General features: G+C 40.4%; 2 protein-coding genes across 2 annotated transcripts in view; both read left to right on the top strand.

The window, feature by feature from the left end:
• srrm4 (serine/arginine repetitive matrix 4) overlaps positions 1 to 9,169 on the top strand; it is a 68,167-nt gene extending 58,998 nt beyond the window's left edge. The window contains exons 9-13 of the mRNA XM_038703652.1: positions 2,788 to 3,110; positions 3,318 to 3,506; positions 4,359 to 4,460; positions 4,577 to 4,732; positions 5,566 to 9,169. Of these exons, the coding sequence (XP_038559580.1) occupies positions 2,788 to 3,110; positions 3,318 to 3,506; positions 4,359 to 4,460; positions 4,577 to 4,732; positions 5,566 to 5,830 (1,035 nt within the window). The 3' untranslated portion in view covers positions 5,831 to 9,169. The remainder of the gene's footprint in view (positions 1 to 2,787; positions 3,111 to 3,317; positions 3,507 to 4,358; positions 4,461 to 4,576; positions 4,733 to 5,565) is intronic.
• A 373-nt stretch (positions 9,170 to 9,542) lies between these two features.
• hspb8 (heat shock protein b8) lies at positions 9,543 to 22,694 on the top strand. Its single transcript, XM_038703654.1, has 3 exons — positions 9,543 to 10,341; positions 13,570 to 13,633; positions 21,268 to 22,694. Exons 1-3 carry the CDS (start codon positions 9,915 to 9,917, stop codon positions 21,440 to 21,442), a joined length of 666 nt encoding a protein of 221 aa, XP_038559582.1. The 5' UTR covers positions 9,543 to 9,914; the 3' UTR covers positions 21,443 to 22,694.
• The last annotated feature ends 676 nt before the right edge of the window (positions 22,695 to 23,370 follow it).

Raw genomic sequence — 23,370 nt, 5'->3', positions numbered from 1 at the left:
CTGAATTTTATGAAATTAAAAACTGTACATGGCCTTACTCTGAGCTTTTTTTACAAATTCTTTATTTTGGAGTAATTCTGTCAGTTCCTGTTTTTCTGTTTTTAAAACTAACGCTATCAAGAACTTTGTACTCCCCATAATAATAATGATGCCACTGGAAAAATGACACGTTCTCCAAAGTGTAGTGTCAAATTCAACACCAACAACAACCATTTAATTTTCAAGAGCTATTTCTCACAACACGTTTGTATTCCTTTATTGAAGGTATCACTCAAAACATTTTGTTCCGAGAGGATGTTAATGAATATTCAGTGTCAATGTTTTGAATTAATTATTTCAACAAACTCTGTACATCTCAAGGAAAAACACTTGGTTACAACTTTATGTGCTCACCTTAAAAATATTTTTAAAGTTTACTATATATGCAGCTGACTCCTACAGGATGTTAAAAAGCCTATATCTCCAGAGTTTCCTATTTTTATCTTTAGTGTACTCATAGTACACTGGTGTGAAACTTTTGACCGGAAGTGAAGCATTTTTTTGTTTAGAATGAACAGTAGTGACAGTGTTGTTACCACTCTGCTTTTATTTTGTTAAACAATGATCTGCAAGCAGCAGGCAGAAACTACTTGTTATTGCTTAAGGTCATCAAAGTGTGTCAGACTGTGCTGAGTTAGTACACATTGCTTTATGGTTAGGGATGGTTTGAGACTGGATATAAACCGCTAGTGTCTGCTATATAAATGTCACACTGCTTCCTGTACTGGCACCCAATCATGATCATTAGAGCTGAAGCAGGAGACTAACATAATGAATGATCACTTATAATGATTGTGGACTTGGGAATTATTAGCGATTTCTTGCCACTCTGTTTCATGTAATACTTCCAGCATACAGTTTCCCTATTTCTGTTTGCAGACCAGACTTTAAGTTGAAATGAAACTGTGATTGACAACTTCTTGACGGCAGACTTTGAATTTTAAAAGGTTGATTTTTTTTTTTCATTATTTAAAAGTGATGTTTTCCAAAGAGCCTCATAAATACAGCTATGGTATGTCCTTAAACTTATTGTCTCATGCTTATTGGAGCATGAAATATATTTAATTTCTCTCCAGCAATCATTAAAGTATGCTAATTGCACAGACGAATGTTTTTAATTACACACCACAGGGTTTTAATTGAAATCCAATAAATGAATCCATATATTGAATCACACCAGGCATTCAATCCCAAAGTCTTTCAGCAGGACTTCACAGTTGGTTACTGAGGGGTAGCCCTACTGTATCAGAATTATTCAAATTATTTCAAATTCTTGCTTTTTATTCTCCCCAATCAAAGCCCATAAATAAATGCGAATGAAATGCAGGATGATCTTAATGCTTAACATTTCTTTCCCAAAAAAAGCAATCCATAAAAGGAAAGGTAGGTATGACTGGATAATGAAAAACTCAAAAATATTAATAATCGACACGAATGTGGTTGATTATAAAATATGTCAACCCAATCTATAAATGTAATTGGTGAATTTCCTTTGTGTTGAACGCAAATAAAAAGTTGTGGCAACAAAAGGAAAAGAAAGCACACGAGAACCATTTGCAAAAACACCAAGGCAGATATGACATGTTTATTTTAAGACAGCCTTGTCAAAATATCTCGAGGTGACATTGAAGAATGCGTCTGTTTAAAACGTGTCTTTCTGTAAAGGAAATCTTTTACTCTTGAGTACGTACAGATTGTGTGCATAGATGCAAGTGGTAAATTCCCCTCAGGGTTGGTCTGTTGTGTCGACTTTAGACTAGATAATAGGAAACCTTCGGGAGGACAGACTGGATAAACCTGAGAGTTTCGTAATCAGTAAGTAAAGAGAGATCATAGTTTTATGAGATCAGTCAACTATGATCCTTGGAGAGTGAGTATCATTTTCCATCTGTGGACGTCTGCAGTAAAAGCAAACCTTTTGTGTGCTGTAGTGGTACTCATACAAGCACACTTCTTTCCCTAAAAACAATGCACCATTAAGGAAAGAAAAAGGAACATGCCAATATAAGTCTAACTGGCTCTGGGTTTGAAGAGAGGGTTATTGTCTTTTTCTTGTAATTTACGACTCTAATGATGCACTTATGTTGCCCGCTCTTCCCTTTTTCTTACACCTTACCTACTTAAGGAGGAAATCTTGATTGGTAAGTCGATGCTATCCGCAGATTTAGGGATTTACTTGTAGGTCGGTGCAGGCTAATTATTTACTTCTTACAGGAGAAAGAACTCAGTCATCTGTCCCATTCTGAGGGCTTTCTTAGTTAGACTGATGGGATCTCTCTTTGTCTGCAATCCTTTTCATTTATACATAATACCCATTTTGTGATGTTTGTTCACTGTTCTTTAAATGAGGCTTTTCAATGGGGCTATTGTTTACTCTTTTTCTCTTCACTCGAGTTAGAGCCAGTAGATTTTTCCACGCATAGTTTTTCTTTTCTTCTCTGCTCTTCTGTTGTTCCTTTCATATAATTTTAGTTTAGACTTACTTTATCTAAAAAATTTTCTTGTTGATTTCTTTGACTTTAGTTGAGTTCAGACTTTCTTTTGAGGTTAATCGCATGCTTCAAATTTGCATGATGTCTTTATCTTTCAAAGTTTTCTGTCCTGAGAAAAAAAGAAATCTCTTCTCTGTGTTTTCAAGGGAATATGTGCCTTTGTACTAGAGTATTCACAGTGCATCAAAGCAGATAGCAGGTTCCATTTATCTACACACACTTGGTTTTAAGCTGCAGCCTGTTTGTCTGTTTGCAGATTTTGTCGTCAAAACCTGGAAGCGAGCTTTTACACAGAAAAGGGTCTCAGCATTTATCGAGCCAGACCGAAGGTCCGCACGATTACGATTCTGGGAATGACACATCTTCACCGCCATCCAGCAAAACTGGTGTTTCTCAGGCGAGTGTCACTGCCAACAAGAGGAACCACTGTAAACGTCTGGCCTCGCCAGAGAAGGTGAAGTTCACTGAGAGAGACAATGTCTCTGATTCAGGAAACTCTGTGACCAGCTACGCTTCCTTTTGCAAGCCTTTTGGGGAGGACGGCTTGTCTGCAACCCTTTTCAGTGGAAACGGCAAGAGGTAATGTTGTGTATAATAAACAATCCATCCAAATGAATGATTCCCAGGAAAATTGCAAGCTGTTTATCTTCGGTTTCCATGCTCTATTTCCTGTTTTGAAATTCTCATCTTATGAATAAAGGAGAGCATTTCTTAAAAACAAGCCAAGATACAGTTTTAGCTTTATCAGTCAAAGCAGTAAAACGGCTTAATGTGTTTCCTTTGCAGAGAACAGATAACCCTGGGGTGTCGGGTGGAGGTTATGAGATCTCCAAAGACTTCAAGCTGTTCACAAAGGATGAGCAAGTCATCTCGAAGGCGACTGAAAACCCGGTCATCCAGCAGCAGGAGCAGATCCTCGGGGAGTTCCAGATACTCTGGACGCTACTCTCGAAGCCTGTCACTGTCGTCTTGCAGGTGGGTTAACTACTTTTATGTTGTGCATTTCCACATTCTCGCATGAATGTCACCACAATTTGACCTTACACCACATGCACCCTGTTCATGTTTGGTCAGGGGTCTTTGCTGCATCTCTTTCCCCATCTCCCATCCCCTTCAGGTGGAAAAGAGACGATATGATAGAGGCTGACAGAAACAAATTTTTAGTCATGTTAGCGGTGTGGTTCTAGCATTAGCTATGTCATTTGGTCAAAACACTAAAATATTAAAAGGATTGCCAGGACTCTATTGTACAGACATTCATGGTGCCCAGAGGATGAATCCTACTGACTTTTCCTAGCACCACTAGCAAGTTTTCATATCTACTAGATGAACTGGAACAAAATGTAATACAGACATTCATGTTTAATAATGTATCCTAAAGTCCCCTGTTGTGTGGCAGACAAAACATTCATGTGCTGCCACTCATCATTACATGCCTGCACTGCACTAGAAAGTCTGTAAAAGTAAAGAATAAAAAGAGCAGGCGTGCTAGGGTGTAAGTAATTGTAACAACCCATTTCCAGTCTAGATGGTGTCCCTTGTTATGTCCCCACCTCTCTACCACTATAGAAAAACACCACATGGGACATGTGGATCCGAAGAATGAAAATCATTCATTAACAAAAACACAAATGATGTCAGAAAAAGCAACAAAATGTCACATAAAATAAATCTTAATTAGTGGTGCTCAATTACATGATGTTGTCATGTATGTACACTGCTCAAAATGACTGAGCACTGATTCATATTTTATTTTGCAGAAATTTCAAGAATTTGCTAAACTACTACTGCTTCCCTGGGGATAACTGTAATTTCTCTCTTTGCCAGCTCATACTCGCGCTCACCGAGTTATTCAGCTGATCTGAGGCGGCGTGGCAGCGTGGCCAGCCTGAGCTCCAAAGGAAGCTACTCCAGATACAGTGCTGATAGGTGAACTTTATGAAGTGTTTCAACTCTTAATGACTCCTCATTAGTGGCGCACAAGGACAAATTTATATTTTCATTGTTGGTGATTACATTTCCACGTTGTTATGTCTGCTTCCCAGACTGCGAGACAGAAAGAGAACACCTAGCTCCCGAGAGACAGATGAGAAGCATGCACATAAGGTTAGTGGGAAGAAACGAAGACGCAAATCCTACTCTCCTATGAAGAAAAGGAGGAGAGACTCACCCAGCCATCTGGAAGCACGCCGAATCACAAGGTACAGCTTTCCCACCCTGGTTATTTATAGCTACAATATACATTTTATGCCTAAAGGCAGCAAAAAATGTACTGCTGGTCCCTCCCCCCTCAGTTGGACAAGTACCCAACCTGAAGTCTCCCTTGAGTTGCTGAGCGATGTATGGCATTTAGCCAAAGGATGAGATAACCGTCAGCTCTAAAGTCACCTCAGGTGCTAAAGAAGCAGATGGTGAACACAGGCAATCTGAAATGTAAAAAAAAAAAAGAACAAGCACAAATGCTTCACTTTTAACAGATCTTGTCTGCCACACAGTCAGCTCATTGTTTTGGTTTTACTGCCATCAACTTTTGCTCAGGACATCCCAGTAAAAGAGACTTTTTTTTAGTTCAGTGAAGCCTTTTTCTGGCTAAATAAAGTTATACAGCAGACAGACAAAGTTAGCAACTAGCTTGTGAACATAGTGAAACATTTAGCTGGTAAAGAGCCAGATATTTGTCTTAGGAGTTGGTGGAGACCAAATTAAGCTAAAAGGAGAGTGAATATTACACTCACATTCACCAGGTGTCCAGAAACATGATTTCAAATGTTGCTCTGTGTTGACTGGATGTTTTTAAACACACTTGTTTGGTAACATGTTAGCTGTAACATCTTTGTAATGCCAGTATTTTTTTCACAGATTTTGCCCCCCAGTTGGTCAATAATAAAATCTATTGGCTTTAAACCTGCATTAATTGGTTGCATTAGCATTCATTAGGAGTCGTCTTTCTCACCTCTAGGCTACACATAAGCAGCGTTAATTCTTTTACTGTTTGTCAGCTTCACACCACTTACCGTTTTTTGGCCCTCCACAGTGCCAGGAAGCGACCCATCCCTTACTTCCGACCCAGTCCTTCCTCCACCAGTCGGTCAACCAGCGTGTCATCCTGGAGCAGCCTTTTCACCCGCAGCCGCAGCCGCAGCCCCATGCACAGCATCAGCAGGAGCAGGAGCCGCAGCCACAGTTACTCCTCCTACAGGAGCTACAGCCGCAGTTCATCCTGGAACTCAATCTTTGGGACCCGTAGTCGCAGCCGGAGCCACGGTTCATTGAAGAAACGCAAAAAAAACAGGCGTTAGGTTTCTCAGAGACCAGCTGAGAGCGGGGACAGTGGATGTTGGAGCAATCAACTGTGTGCGTCTCTGTGCTCTGCCTTGACGCTTGAGTGGAAGTGTCCCCGCAGGGGTCCGACCACGTCTTTCATTGATGCTGTCTTGTTCACTCTGCCCGCAGAGACCACTAGAGACAGAATGTCTTTTTGTTTGTTTGTTTGTTTGTTTTGTTCTTGTACTGCATCCTCTTGCATCAGCACTCACAGTGGCCTGCGACTGTTCATCTCTTAGATATTTATAACTGCACATAAGACAGAAACAGTCTTCCTGTATTTGGTCTATTAACATCGCTGTTGTCCACTTCACATTACATTTTTGTTATATATGATTTTTCTTAAAATTGATAGTTCTAAAATGCATAATATGGCCTGAGTTTTTTGGGGGGGCAACATACAGAATGTGTTGGCTAATACAAGTGCAGACGAACCAGGTAAACAATTTTAAAGTTTCATAAGACACTGGTCATTTACTGTGCCATGTCAGGTCTGTATGTTTCAGATTTTGTGCCGAGAAGTGAAGTATTGATGTAACATTTGAGCCGGTTGATCCGAGGGTACAAAGTTACAAACGGTTTCCGAGGGATCGTTATCAGGAATAAGGCAAAAGTTTATGGCTCTGATCTTGGCACTTCACAAGGTAGAGAACAGACATGTTTCCTCTGAAAAATTAAATGGCAAGGGTGGCCTGGCGGCGAGCAAACTGCCTGTCAGCTCAAATGTCAAATTAATTTATCCTCTGATCAAGTGGAAAACAATTGAAATGTCAGTCCATGTAATACAACAAAGAGCGATGGAAATATTGCGCAGGGACAGGGAGGGGGATTTCTTTTGACAAAATCTTCAGTGGAGGTATTTTTCTTGACAGCATAAGGCAAATAAAACATGTAATTAATTTGTTTTGGGAAAAGGATACTTTAAATTGTCAATCCGGGGCTTCTGTACTTATATCAGTCTCTTTTTATTTGATATTTTGATTTTAAATGAGGACACAGAAAGATTGGTTGCAACACAAGAAGTCTGAACTTATGAATAGCCTTGATTCTCAATTTACTTGAATGATGTTTTCTTGCTACAACACATATATCAAATGTGTCAAATGTTTTTCTGGAGTTATATCACAGAGGGTCAAGTTTTTTATTGTGCAGCACATACATATTTATTACTTATTTAATATTTATTAGTTTGTTGTCCCTCTCAGTAGTGGTCAATCCTTCTATGCAACACTGTCAATTTATAGTAATTATGATACTGCTGTAATTTAGTTTTGGTTTGTTGTAAATTAGTCTTGGGTTTTGCTCCTTACTCACACATAAACTTCACAGTAGTAGCAGATGTTCAAAAGACAGATAAGCATAAACTGGAATGACAGAAAAGATCCTTCCTGTCTGACCTTTTTGTGAGTGAGTGTGACATTTTAGGAAATATGCATATTTGCTTACTTCAAGATGTAGATGTAGATGTAGAGAAGATTGATACCACTCTCATATGTGTCTCAAATGAAGCCAATGTGGAAATGCCAAAAACTGCACTTCCTCCAATGGCCACTTTAGGCTGGCTCACCACAGACCCCCATTATTACAGCAGAAATAAACATGTTTACAGCCTGGTACAAAAAGCACTTTTGGTCTCTATAGCTAACTTCCCGTGACAACTGTACAGGGGCTTTGAGTGACAGGTGGGTGCCGTCCTAGCCTGTTGCTTTGTGGCCAGTACTCTGAAAACACCATTAGGCAGAAACCCTCCACAGCTCCACCCTTTTATCCAAATATGGTCACTTATTGTTCCAAAAAACAAAGGCGGCGATGGCCAAAATCCCAAAAGAACAGTAGTGCACAAACTAATCGGTGACTTTACGGTGGCTTTGTCTACTTCTTTTATAGAGTCTATGGAAGCTACAGCCAGCACCTGGCTAACTTAGCTTAGCATAAAGACTGATAATGGGGGAACAGCTGACTTGGCTCTGTCAAATGGTTAACAAAATCTGTCTATCACCTCTTAAACTCACTAATTAAAATGCATCTTGTGTTTAATCCATACAGAAACAAGTTGTGTTTATACGAGAGGTTATGTGCTGGACTATTTCTTGGCCAGGTGCAATAAAATCCTGAAATCTCCACTCTTTGCCTGGAAACCTCGCAGTCACCCCTCATAAAACCATTTACACTTTGGTAAAAAAAACAAAAAAAACATGATAAATCATGTTAAATAGTGAGCTTTGGAACTGATGGTACATTTGGATGTAACCAGGCTAGCTGCGTCCCCCTGTCTCAGGTCATTATGCTAACCGGCTGCTGGTCCTTCATATGCATCGTACAGACATGAGGGTGGTATCGATCTTCTCATCTAACTCTCGGCAAGAAAGCAAATAAGCATATTTTCCAAAATGTCAAACTATTCCACTAAAGTTCATTTCAAGGCCACTTTGACTCCAGAGCTTGAATCTGCAAAAAAGTTTAAAACTGCCTTTCCATATTATTAAGAGAGAGATATTTCTCTATCATTTCAAATCCACCATCCTCTCTGTGTAACTGCTCCATGCCTGACAGACTTCTCTCTATGCACTCAATACTCTCTGCTTATTTCCCTGAATGTCAACTAAATTGGACAAAAGAGGGAAATATGACACTGGAAGAGGAAGGAACTTGGCAAAAAAGCCATTCATAAACTATGGACTGATGATGACTTGTGTCAACCAGTGCTGACTAGGTGCCAGTGGAAGATTTGTGCAGTCATGGCCAACGGCCCTCTCCCTGTCTCACAATGTAAAGTTTGCATCAGTTCTTGTGCAAAATAATTTTCAATATGTAATTACTGTGGTGTAAATATGCATCTGCATTGTATAGATTATATAAAAGCTGTCCTTATTTGATGTTCAGAATGTGATTTGGGCCTTGTTGGATGTTAAAATGTTGATGTGGATAATATGCATTGACCAGTGGAAAAGGAAAAGAAGACTATATGCCATCAATTAATGGACTTAGATATATTTATGCTAAAGATCTGATCATGTCTTTTGTTATTTTAAAAATCCCAATAACAAGGTCATATAGCAATAGTGATCCAGTGTTTCAATGTTAAATTACGCATACGCTCCCTGTTTTCCTTATGAACAAGCATATTGCAGAAACATATGTTTTTCATACTGTCACATTTTATCTTGTGTCAGTGTGAACTCCACATTGTACTAATGTGTCACCTGGAAATTGAATTGTCCCCGCACATAACCCCATGAAATCAACTTTTCCTTTCACTGCGTATTTAAAATAAGATGTATGAAATCATGTTCTGAATAAAAACACCACACCAATCTTGTTTTACGTTCTGACACCACAGCAAATGCAAGCTACATTCACAAAGTTGACTTCTTGTTTTATCGGTACTGTGACATCACCTGAGGCTCTGCGTTATTTTCTATTAAAAAGCCAGTGAGTCACCAAGAGGAGGGAGCACCAACTCTGTCTGAGTGACATGTGGACAAGAACTTAATTTGGAAAAAAAAAAGGAGGCTGGACTTTGGTCAGCTGTTGCGCCTGCACTGCAAAAAATATCCACATCAGTAAGTAATTTAACCTTAATTTAAGTCTTAACCTGTTTTTTAACCCTAACAGACATTCGCAACGGTTAATTTAGCACAGAGCAAGTCATTGTTTTAGCCAATTGTCTTTACTTTAAAGATTTGAAGATTCTGCATGACTTCTGAGTTGGATGTTTTTTGCAGTGCGGGGGCTCTCCAGATCCTCCCAGCACTTTCCTGACACTTGCTCTATGCCGACTCATCGTCTGCGAAATCGTTTCCAGTATAAAACTCCCAGCCAGGAGGAATTCATTTGAAGGTTTTAAGAAAGTCAGTGTACACTTAAGAGGTTGTTGTTGGGCCAACGGGTGACTGATGCGTAAGGGTGATGCGCATAATCCAAAATAGATAAAAGTTTCACCACCGGTACAGACAGAAGTAGTCCAGTTCTTCTTTTTGTATTCAAAGGAAAAAGTTTTGGCTGAAAGTTGTTTGGTGCATATAGCAGAACTTTAACTGGTTTTGAACTGAGTTGGACATGGCAGAGGGAGACTTCTACACTATGGGGAACCGGCAGAGGTTTCCCAGGGATCCGTTTGGAGAATCACCGTTCAGAGAGCAGTCTCCGTTCAGGGACCAGCTCGCATCGCGGTTTATGGAGGATGACTTTGGGATGCCACCTTTCCCCGATGATCTGGCAATGGACTGGCCGGGCTGGGCTCGGCCGGGCCGGCTTAGCACACGCCTCAGTTCCTCGCCCTTCAGCAGCACTTTACGCACAGGTTTCCCCCCGCGTCAGTCCACGGGAGGCCCCACGCTGTACACCAGCAGGTACGGCGAGCCCTCCTCCCGGAGCTCACCCATCACCACCGGGGGGGAGCCCTGGAAGGTTTGCGTGAACGTCCACAGCTTCAAACCAGAGGAATTAAACGTCAAAACGAGAGACGGATTTGTAGAAGTGTCAGGTGAGTTGGGATGCTGTTGCAGAGATCTGAACTAAATAAATCACTTTTTAGGACGATGCCAAACCTTTTCATTAATTTTATTGGAGATAAGGGCCTTTAAAGGAAGGAGCTTTGGGCAATTTTAAAGCTGTGATGGCTCATGATCAGTGACTGGAGGTTAAGTGAACCTACCCGTGACAACCATCAGTTCAGATTAATATGAGAAACAGTCAGTTTTATTTATAGACACAACTAATGATATCCAAAGTGCCTTTTAAAATGGGGATTTAATAGGCCAAAAAAATAATTAGAATGGAAATAATACATTGAATTTAAGGTATATTGCACAAAAAACATTTAAATAAAAGAAAATGGGATGAAAAATATCATCTGTTCATGGAAAACACTAATTTGCAGGGCTGTAACAGCCATGGAGGGTATGCCCTCAGTACTGTTTATGGGAATTTGAAGGTTTACCTTCTGTGATGTAACTTAATACCTATAAATAGGCCTTTTTAGACCTTCCAATAGATCTTTTATTTCACCAGGTAGTCGCATTTAGACAAAATATCTTAAACAGCTGAGACAATAATCATGTGAGACATAAAAGTTGTGATCAAAAAGCAGCAGTCCAGCCATTTGAAAAGCCAGAATTGCCATGATCTTAATGAAACAACAAAGTATAAACAACACCTTGCTGAGCATCTCTCGGGATCCTCACTCTAACCTGGCCAAGACATATCAGCTCTTTCACTTTGGCAGCCGATTGGAAGTGGTGCAATAAAAGCCTCTGCGGTGAAACGGGGTTTCAGCATTTGTGAGTCTTGATATGGAAGAATGGGACAGAGTTTGTGGGACTGGGACTTCCATGTTGGCAGGCAGATCCTCAAGCTTAGACACCTGTTTCAGATTCTTGGAGAATCACTCCCTCTGACACCCATGAGCTTGATTTAGATTTAAAGCAAGGCCCGTGACAACAGTCTCTGTTTACAATAAGACAAGCCACTCGCTGCCATTTAACGCAAGACAGAATGTTCTGGAAACAGGTGTCACACTTTTCTCCAGCAGTCCTCATGCTGGTTTTGTGTCTGCTGGTGTCACATTTTAGCTCAGTCACTGATCATGGGAGTAAGTTGTATAAATTGCTTCCTCATGTCAGTACAACAAAAGATAGATAAATTCCAGGGATACCCAGGACTGAATAAGCCACAGAGGACAGCAGGCCCCCCAACTCTGAGTTTTTTATAAACACATTGTTGGTATGCCAGTTGGGTCGTTCACTCAGCGCCATTTTGGGCCTGCCTGCCACAGTGACTCGACCCCGTTCTAAAAGTGTGACAGGGAGTGTGATACAAGAATGTCTGGGGTGTTCAGTACATGAACGAACAAATCTTTAACACTACATGAACAGAGTGTGCTCATCATCCAAATCAGTCACTTTGAGTTCACCTGAGTGCAACCATGAGCATGTTTCCTCCTGGTAAAATTCACTTAAAGTACATTTAAAATGTTACTGAAAGTTTGTAGGAAAAAAAATTTATTCAAGTCTCACTGAAGGCCTTGTGTGGTTGCTGCACTCTCAGTGCACTTTTATAAGCCTAGATTTGTACTGGACTGAGCTAAACAACAGGAACTGACTAAACTCACGTAGGATCAGTGACTGAAATGAAGTCACTGCTGTACTATACAGCACTTAGCTGAAACACGTATAGCACAGATAGAAACTGTTACATACAAAGTAATGAACAGATACGGCGTTTACAGGGCATCTAGCTGCAGTTAATTTGCCAGCCTCCATCCTGTCAAGGCAACACTGACCTATAATAACCAGACACAGAGCAACATTAGCATGACGTGTTTCTGCCCACCCCACAAATTGAAGTCTAATATTCGCCCAGATCTGTTTTTGGTCTCCACCAACCTCTGAAGGAAATAGATGTCTCTTTAGCTGCTAAATGCTTCACTATGTAGACCAGCTAGTCACAAGCGTTGTCTGCCATTTTAATGCGAGGCAGATAGCAAACAGTGGGTTTATCAGAGCTTCCTTTTTGCCTAAAAGACGTGCCTGGTACCACTGAAAAAAAGGTTGATGGGAGTGAATCAAAACATTTAGGGGGTGTCAAACAAAAAACAATTGACCTCAAAGATGTTAAAATGCTCTGTGGAGCTGAGGGGATCTTGGAGATAATAATCTGTGGGTTCGTCACAAAGAACAACTTTTAACATTTGATCCTTTTTGTTTATGTAAAAATATTGATCAGTGCAGCTTTAAACAAACTGCGTAGTTGACTGAACTGAACAGCAAATTGATTTGTAATTTCCACCTCTTGTCATGACTCGCTGTATAGAAAGAAGGAAACACTTGATACTAGTACAGGCAGAAAAACCTTTTAGTGCGTTATCCATTACAAAAAGATCAGTATCCAAACAACAGACAGTGTTACACACAGCATCTGGAATTTGGCATCTCTGTCGTAAGAGACTTGAAAACCAGGAGAGCCAGCGCCTTGTTGGACTGCTCTCGGACCAAACCTCCATTATTCATGAAATATCTCAGGGAGATGATCAGGGGACCGCTTTTAAGTCTTAAGTCATGACGAGGTTTAAATAACAATCTCCTGACTTCACCGGTGATCTTCGCACAGTTCTCTCTGGAGTTTTATTCCAACGTCAATCTCTGATGGAGTCCAGCACTTTTGGCAGGCAGAGACGTCACTTTGGGGGTATAAGGTAGCGCATAGTTGAGCCTGGAGTGCAGACGGGGGTTGAAGGGTGGGGCAGAGCAGCTGCTAGCAAGCCAGAGAGTTGAAACGACCATAAACACAGGAGAAAGTGGAGGGCTTTCCAGGCAGTTCTCCTCAACTTCAACATGTCTGAATCTCTTTCACCAGCAGAATAATTCTTGGAAGAAAGTAAAGAGAATGAAAAGGGTGTTTCATCATTTCAACCCACCCAGACGTCCCACAGCAAAAACACTGTTGGCATTAAGCAATGGAAAACTGTGTGTGCCAAATGAAACACATTTTGATCTCAGTGTCATCAACAGCATTGTGATTTACATCCATACTGAAGCTCATGGACACATTTAAAGGTTAAGAGTCATGATATGTGTATAAGACCAATGTTCTGTTGAAACGGGGACACATGATCCATGACCTCACTAAAAATGTTGAATTTAAAATCATATGTAAAAAGTTATTTTAGGCTACTCGACTGACTGACTTGTTTGCTGCTGGGTTTTTTAAACAGGAAAGCATGAAGAGAAGCAAGAAGAAGGAGGCATAGTGACAAAGAATTTCACAAAGAAGATACAGTGAGTATCATTTCAGTGAAGGCACTGCACACACCCTGCACATGTTTTTCCCCCACTGTGTTTCTGTACATTATGGACACAAATGGCTTCATTTGAGTGTTCATCATATTTATGAGCACATATTCCAGAATTAATAAATTTTGATTTTAAGTGAGTTATTTCCACTGACACATAAATATGACCAGTTGCGTTGTAAAATTAAACTGATAGTGTTACTGCCATCACATTTCGTTGGTTTAAAGGTTGCCTGTGGGGTTTAGTAAAGAATGTTTCTGTTTACATTCAGTGTTCCTCACCAAAATCCATTTTGTATGTCCTTTAGATCTATCAAACATGTCAAATTATCCTTCTTCAAAACATTTTAAAGCAGTTTTGTTTTTGTAAAAGTTAGAAACCCACATTGTTTGCATCCATGTTTGCATGCTATCGGTCTTCTTCCCTGCCTTGGTTGGTGCATTGCTGCGTTTGTTGGTGCGGCACCAACACATATTAATAGTGTAAAACCACTGGCTGGATTGCATATCGCTTCACCCGCTTCCAAGTGCGTGTGCACAAGACAAACAAATTGGGACACACACATAAAACATTGCTCCATATCACTACCAGTGGTTAGAAACACCACATCGTACCTTTTAAGCCAAATGATATATAAACACACACACAGACTAGTGCAGTGCCCCTTCACAGGGGCCAATGTGACGCCTCCCTGCACTTTTTAAATAGTGCAGTGCAGTGCTTGTTCAAAATGTGCGTCTCACATTGGTTTCACCTACAGCATTACTAACACTGAAACAACAGTGGCAGAGATACAGCTAGATATTCAACGCTTTCTTAGAACTTCATAAACTCTTACAACTCCTTGTCATAACATTTGTTTATAACGTATATCAAACCTGCATGATGACAATTACTCAGTTTCAAAAGTTCACTACCACATCGGAGCATATAAGCCCCGTCCCCACAAGCATACCCCACCTTAACTGTGGCAGAGCGGAGCGGCTCACACTGTACTGTAGTTTATTTAAAGTTTATTAATTCTGAACGTGTCGCATGTCTAAATTGCACCAAATGTGACCCTTGGGCCCCCAGCAACACACCCACCAGGTGTGAGGTTGATCGGATGAACGGTTCTGGACATAATGCCTGTGAAGATTCTCAGTCATCCAGGTTATAGTTATCCAACGAACCTAACCAACCTTATCCAACGAAGGTTAAAGTCAACCAAGATCTTCAACCAAGTCCAGTTGCCCAGTTGGATTCTGGACATAATCGAAAAACAAACACACACAGAGATCCCTGCCTTTATTAGAGAGATGAATTCTATACACAGTGGGTCATGAGATGGTTCTAAAGGGGATGCTACATGGATACTAGAGTAGGAAATAATACATTTTTAAAAACTGTTACACTCAGCTCGTGGCCTGAATGAGATAACAGCGGTTTTTGGGCCCAAACGCAGACATGAACACAGAACAGGTAGTGATTTTTATTATACAAACGGTGAGACTTACAGAAACCATGTCCAAAAGAAACAGGTTATTCACACGTCCAACAGAAAGTATAAATCAACAAAAAGGGAGGCACGGGAAACACTGGAGAAAAACTCAAAGACACTAGAACGCTGGGGAACACACTGGTATGACACTGACAAAACAATGAATTGGCAAAGAGAGAGCAGATCAAACCACTTTAATACACTAGGACGGGTGAACAAAATGACAACCAGGTGAAACCACTAAGACAACCAGGGAAATAAGACAGGTACAAATAATCAAGGAAGCTGGGAGGGAACACAGGAGGAAAACCTAAACAATCACTGACAAAGGACACAGCAGCAAAACACAATGACACCAGAGAGTAGTAACCTTCACAACTAAAACCATTAACATAACACACAAAACACCAACCCAGAACCATGACAAAAAATCTGTTACTCAAAATTATGTATATTTATCAGATTTTTTTCAGTGACATGCTGTACAGTTAAAACGTATAAAAAAATATTCAAAGAACCTGTGGAAGGAAAATTTAACCAGGGTCAAGGGAGACAAGTATATATATGTCTTTGTCTTAAGGGGTCAAGAGCAAAAACAACTGGGACCAGTGCTATACAGAGCCAAAGTACTGATGTTTTTTTCTTGATTTAAAAAATTTATGTACACTTTGGATCCTTGTTTATGTAGAATAGGTTATGTAACAATTGTTCTGAGTTCCGTGTACATTAACTTGCTTGCTGAATACTAACATGTACATACTTGACAATAAGTTCAAATAATACTGTCCGCTACGGTAACAGATAGCCATTCAGCTTAAAACACGGACAGAAAAGCTAACCTGGCTTTTATGCCAAATTCAAATAGAAAAGTACAAAGAGACAATCAGAGACACATTTCCTTTCAACATCCAGCATGTATCCTTGCTGTTTATCAGTACTTACTTGAGTCCTCACCTCTCACTTTAAACATTTTTGAACAGCCGCTCCAAATTAAAATAAACTCAGACTGGTCAAACAACTCTCCAATCAAAACAGTCTTTACTTACTTACTAACACTAGAATACTGAAGCAGGCAGTACATGGAGGTGTATTGGTGTGTAGAGCAAGACTGCACAGATATGTTACATATTATAAACTTAATCATTTGTTACCCATCCAAGCCAAACAGGCCGCTAGTTTCTACAACCTGCTCTGGCTCTCTGCCTTTGCTCATTTAATTGGGCAGTGGGAAACTTCAAACAGCAGTGCTAATCGCTGGTGCGAATCACCGTCTCGCTGGCACGTCACTCCAGTTCTGCTAATTTCCTGTTGGCTAATTAGTAAGCAGTTGTGCTAGCACCGCACTGTTCATATCACAGTCCTTTTAATTGGAAAGCCCCTTCGATCAGGCCAGTGCTTCTCAGCTAAGCAAAACCGGCTATGCAGCAATGACAGGCTAAATATATAGAGGGGGGTGCTACTGGTGGTGGTGGGGGTCATATATAAATAACTGACCGCGATACTCAAATCCTCTGGTTATATGAAAGTGAAAGATAGCACAGAGAAGTCACATTATATGGCTCAAAATGTACTTTTAATTGAAGCACTACATTTTCATTCTGTTTTTATGATAATAGCAACAAACCTTACTTGAATTCAGTGGTAGAAAGTAAGTGAGCACATTTACTCATGTACTGTACTTAATTACAATATCGAGGTACTCTTACTTTACATTAGCATTTCCATCTTCTTCTTTATACTTCTACTCCACTACAATTCAGAGGAAGATTTTTTTGCCCACACAACAGGGTCTAAGGACGGATTTTCCTGTTAAACTGTGTTAAAGTAAGAAATCTGTCAATTATTAAATGTTGTTAAATCAGTTCTTAGAGCAAAGGTAGCTTAAAAAACGCTAGGTCATGTAACTCCCATCTGTCTGTATGTGAAAGTCTACAGTGTGAGTGGTTTGTTGTTTAGTTATCTCTTGTTCTGCCTCTGTTTCTATCCTCATGAGACGTATGATACTACTGTACTGACTCCATGTGTGCACGGGTGTGTGGGAAGGAGCACATGGGTTATATAGTATGTTATACTACACACACCTGAGCATCTGTGAAGGAAAAGCATATTGGACAGTTTGTTGGCAGCTGTACAAAATCAATGTGTGAGATAAAATGTGCGCTTGCCAGAGGTAAATAAAGTCCCCGAGCTGGACAGATAAGGTTTCTGCTGGAGTTCCTCGTAATGGGCCAGCAGAGTGATTTGACTTTGTCAGAAAGGGCAACTTTGCTTCACGATGATTGGCTCCTTTAAGGGAGAGGGGGGGCATAGATACTGACACGTGTACTCCTGTGTGTGTGTGTGTGTGTGTGTGTGTGTGTGTGTGTGTGTGTGTGTGGCTAAAGCTGGGAATTGATTTAAATAATAAATAAATAATCAACTCTAATATTGAATTACACAAACTTACATTAATTTTCGTATATTGACTATTTTGAATAAAGTAAATGGTTATTAGGCATGCTAGTGTCATGGCTCTATGGATGGCAATGTCAGTCAGTTGGTCCACTTTTTTGTTCCACACTGAAATATCTCAACATTCCTGAGGAATGTTGTACCGACAATCATGGTACCTAGAGAATGAATTGTAATAACTTTGGTGATCCCTTAAGATTTCCTCTATTGCACCACCATCAGTTCAAAAACGTTTCCAGTGCTTTACTATACATCCAAATAAATGACATTCCCATCAGCCTCATCTGTACTATGTGTTTAGTGCTAATTAGTAAACATTAATATGCTAACATGCTAAATCAACGGTTCTCAAAGTGGAGCGGGCCCCATGGGGGCATAATACCACTGCGGAGGGTCATGGATGTTTAGCAGACCTGAAGTTGCATGAATGTGATCCATGTGGTGGCATAAACAAAAAAAAGGGCACTGATGCAAGCAAGGCTATTTTGCTAACCTGTATCTTTTGTTTTGTTTCAATCGCCCATGTTATTAATGATAAAAATGAAATCCGCTTTTGCTAGAGTCGGAGGGGTTGAACTTTTTTTGGCTTCTAAACAGTGGCGCCCTCAGAAAATTTTCCTAGGGGTGGCCAGATGGGGCAGGAATTCTATTATGCAGTATATAAACTAGTTGAATACTACATAAAAATATGAGTTAAGGAATCACAGACTGAATTACTTTGGTTTCTTATTTTACAGTTAAAATTGTCTAATGTCCATAGACTAAAACCAGTTCAGTTAATATTCCATAAAAACCCTATTTGATGTGAAATCTGTATGTTAGGCAATTAATTGTTCTTTAAATAGGCAAGTTGACCTTTCCTTAAAAAGACGAATACAGCTTTTATTTGTAGGAGAGTATTGATATTTTTCTTTTAATTTTTCTAACAATTCAAATTGAAATATACATATAGAGAGAGAGAGAGCATTGACACAAGTTACAGTACCACTGTCACAAACTTAGATTAAGAATGCAATATTTAAGCAGACACAACCAAGCTCAGAATAAATGAGCTTACAGGGCCATAAGCAAAGAGCAGTGAGCTCAACACCAGTGAAGTCAACGACGCCCACAGACAACATTTTAGGCATCTAGAGGCTTTCTATAGCCGCTCTCGACAGAGATCCTTAACCGATCCAGCACAACAATTTGCCCATGGGACCAGCAGCAGAGTCAGGATGATAAAAGATGCTTTCTCTCACCAGAGCTGAGGCCTCACGTGAGGAGAAAGGCGGTGTGGCAGTTTTTCCTCTGGGCAAACTTCTGGGTGACTGAAGTTTTTCAGACAGTACACCGACTTGTCGTGACCCCGCAGTGTTTGTTGTGCTGCTCAGTGGAGCGCCTGTTGGGCACAAGTAACGTTGAGCCCAGTTTCACAGCATCGTCCAGAAGACTCCCGCTGTTCTCTTGTTTTGCAATCTTCTCAGAAAGATGAAGATGAAAACAGGCACAGGACGGTCTCCCTCGAAGCATAACGTTAACAGCCGGTCACATCCAGCGCTGTCAGGGCACCAGTGTTCGTACGACGTTAGCTTGCTGTTAGCGATGGTGCTAACCTATTGCTATCTGCAGACTATTCGCTCTCACACACAGTACAATACACAAAACTGTGTAGCAGTGCGACAAACTTATTATAAACTAGCCAGGCTACTAACTGTCACACCGGTGTACTCCGCTCTGCTCTGCCTGTTAGTCACACCAGTCACAATTTTAGAAACGTGATTGCCATCTACATGGACGAATCGGAGGCCTCTCCTAAAATAAACATCATAGTCTGTCACACCTCAGGGTCAGAGGTTACCCTCTTAAAGTGACAGAGCCTAATATGAGAGCACTTATGCTGCTATTCACCTTTTAACTCAAACCAACGGTAACATAATATAAACAGTATATAGCATTTTATGCATATGCTCCTTGACTTTTTCTTAGGGTGGCCGTGGTCCACAGTTTTTTACATAACCCACTTAAATATGAGTGAGGTTGATACTGTTGTCCAGTGCATACAGTTTTGTATCTGCGATCTAAATGACATCCTGAAAGCTACCCCATACCCTCGTTTCGACTCCACACTAACCTGACCGCCCTTGGCCTTGGAACTACATGAACCCATTTTCATGGACCTACTTCCTGGCACTTATCTCTTTGGATGTATTGCATTGGTCTTGTTCTATCTAAATTGGACTTGGACTCCTACTGTTGGATTCTGTATTTCTATTATTGTTACAACCTTCTCTTTATTTTTTTTGTAATTGCCTTTTCCCCACCAACTGCGGTGGCTCCTGTGTCATCCATAGCCATTTGGTGTGGGGGTCGAGGTGGGGGGGCTCTATGATTTTTCTCTCCCAAGTTGTTCCTTGCACTACTGTCCTTTCCTCTGCGCCTTTGTCAACATACGTTAGGTGTGGAGTTTGTTGTTAAATTGGACCTGTAAAGCTCTGAGATGCTGTATGTGATATTCAGCTACACAAATAGGCCTGTCTACTCTGTCTGCTTCTGTGAGGACAAGTTCTCAGTCCCTTCTGAATTGTATTTCTCAGTGGAGTGGGAAGCCAGTGGAGGGTCCTCTCAAATTAAATAGAGGATAAACCCACAGTCTCCTCCTCTGAACAGGGAAGCCTGATGTTTATATTAACTCCCAAAGACACTTGGCTGCTCACACAGAAACCTACAATACCCATATTTGGCCACAGACAGAGTTTGCTTGGATCTCTTTGTGTTTGCCTTTACAGCCGGGTTTTGGAGTACTTTCATCCCAAACTGTATTGTTTTGAAATTAAACCTGAAATTTACTTTAACATTTGGATTATTTAAGATTATTAAATTGTTACAGAAGTATATACAGTTTTATTGAAGTAAACACAATGCAGCTCGGGCTGATTTTTATCAACACTTTGTATCTTCCTGCAAGTTATCCCTACTCTACTCTGGAAAATATAATATTTTTAGCACGAGAAGTGTCAAAACAGCAATGCAAAAAATTCCAGATACAAAATTAGCTGTTGCCAATGGGACTGATGAGAGCACCAGATTGGGAAAGCAAACACTGATGGAAATGTACAGATGTTGAACTCTCATTAACTGGAATCAGGTTTCGTTGTTGCACACCTCACACCTATATCCACTGTGTGTTTTCTCTCCCTCCTCTTTGTCGCAGAGCTGAAGAATTTTTAATGAAAACCCCTGATGGCTTTCAGCTCACCTCCTGGGTGTGAGATAGTTTTTGTGAGTCTAGAATCAGTGCTAGCCAGGGAGGACTGTTTAATAACTGAGCCAAGTCCTCTTTTTTTGCTCCACTAGACATACAGCGCTAAAATCATCTGACTTCAGGCTGTTTATGGGTATGGACAAAGTGTCAATAAAGAATCCGAGCGTTTAACAATGTTTGCACAACAGCTCTTATGGGGGAAAATGTCACAGAGTTTTGCATGACCTTCAAGCAGGAACTGAACTGTTTCTCTAGGCTCTCCTTATTTTGTTCCTCCCACTCGTGCTTTAAAACATGCTGAACGCACACAGCAGCTTACAGTTTTCCACCAAGTACTGTAAACTTCTGCTATTCCTAACATCTACACATCTATCTTTGCATTTTTAAAAAAAACACTCAAACCATGTTGTCTTTCACACTTGCTCTTCGCCTCTGTTTCATCAGGATACCGACAGACGTGGACCCTCTGACCGTTTTCGCCTCCTTGTCCCCTGAGGGTGTCCTCATCATAGAAGCTCGGCAGACGCCTCCATATTACCTCTTCAGCAACGAGGGCTCCCATGCTGGCGACACACTGGAAGTGGAGGCCCCAAAGCCCCAAGAGGCCCCTACGGTCTAAACCCCCACCTCCCAACTAACATAACAGATCATATTACACAATTGATTACAAGTTTGATATGAAATGCGTGGCCTTCAGCTTCATGTTTTTAGACACCTGGAATTAAAATGTCTAAGGAAATAGGTGTGTCGTTATTAAAGCTACACAAGGCTAAACTGTTATGTACACAAGGAGAATAGTGAAGAGCCTCCTCTCCCTACTGACGGAGATGCTATAGATTTTCCCCAATGCCCAAATGAAATTCTGGTATCACTTCTCTTTCATGTTAAATGTGAATCCAGAAACCAAAGTTGTTTATTTTCACTTTTGTCCCCACAGTGTCCTTTATTACAAAATGATTACAGACCAGCTGATTTGATAAACATAATCTGATGTTCCATTTATTAATTCCTGGTTGTTCCAGTTTGTGCGTCTCATGTATTACCACTACATTGTAGTGACTGATTTTATACCAGACGATATTTCTTGTGATTTAACAACTCTTACTGCTGTTCGGAAGGTATTCACAGAATCCTCAAAGACACTTTGGACCATTTAATGCTAGGGGACTGAAGATCAAAAATATTCACGCAGCTGCAGTTTATAGAGCCCTTGGTGTGTTTACTTGACTTGTTCAGCTTAAATATCATATAGGTGCATCCTGTGGTTAAGCAAGATCTGTTGGGCCACTGATACATTATAAGTCATAGCATTCTCAATAACCAGTTAGCTGATACGACAGAAGTATGTATGTGAACGTTGATCAAGAATCAAATTAATATTTGTATTTATATTAACAAGCAATTCATTTAGTGGAACAGTATTTCCATCAAACGTTATTGTATGATTTATTTGGATTTTTAAAAATGACAAATGTGCCTTTATCTACTTGTGTGCCTTGACTTCCTTCAGTTCCACAGTTGTTTATCTTTTGAGTTAATGAATGTCACTTAAACTGACAAGAAACGAAAGTAAGTACCGTTTGTGGCTTCATTAGAGGGTGAATTGTGTGCATTAATACTGTATTCTACCAAAGTGTATGTAAATATACTTTAATATGTGCCAATTCATTATAAATATAAATCTGAAGTGTTCCAGGTTTTGCAATATGGTTTGCATTTTTCTTTTCTATTTGAGCATTCAGGAAGGTGGCTGCATGATTGTCGGCGCGGACAGACTGACTTGTATGGCAAAGACGTTTGTTTCCTGCCTTCTTTTCTGTTGATGTCTTTGTATTGGCTGATGCAATAAAAGTGTCCAGCCAATCTCCCAATGTGTTTTAACATCTGTGTCTTTTATTGAGAACCGTGCCACTCACGGGTCTGGTTCCAGGGATCCAGGGAGCCTGTGGTGTTATTGTTGGATAACAGAAGGAATTGGGCAGCAGATTAGCAGAGGGCTTAGTGCTGGGTGAGATTGGCACTGCTGTGTGCTGCAGAATGGGCCGAACGCACGGAGGCAGTACTGCCAGAGCTTTTGTATGCAAGTGCAAAAATTGGGGCAGTTCTGTTGCACACTGTGTGATGCAAAATAATGTAATCTTCTCTGTGTATTGGAATGAAGAGGGATGATCAGTTTGAATTTAAAAAGTTTCGAAACTGGAGCCACACTTTGGAAACAACAAAAAGCCTCACAGTTTTTGGCTATGCAAAGGCGCCGCTTTTTGTGATTTGCCAGCTCACATACACTGATGTATTTATTGGTATTAAATAATATGTGTGGACTTGTGCTACCATGGCAACAGCATAATTGGAATCATGCCAGTTTCTCTTTGTGCAAGTTGCTCATGTAGAAGTGACTAATGCACAGCTGGGCAAACATATAGTATCTGATTAATGTTTAAACCTCTCAGCTAAAACAGTATGATAATTAATCTCTTTTTAAATTTTGCAACCACTTATTTCCTACAATTCATTGTAATAGTGAGCGGTAGTAAACACATGTAACAC

This window comes from Micropterus salmoides, unplaced genomic scaffold (assembly GCF_014851395.1).
Source record: "Micropterus salmoides isolate LMB-PRFRI ecotype aquatic unplaced genomic scaffold, ASM1485139v1 Ms_hic_scaffold_7, whole genome shotgun sequence".
Classification (NCBI taxonomy): Eukaryota; Metazoa; Chordata; class Actinopteri; order Centrarchiformes; family Centrarchidae; genus Micropterus; species Micropterus salmoides.
Note: the sequence above shows the minus strand (reverse complement) of the source record. Positions and strands in the feature narration are given on the sequence as shown.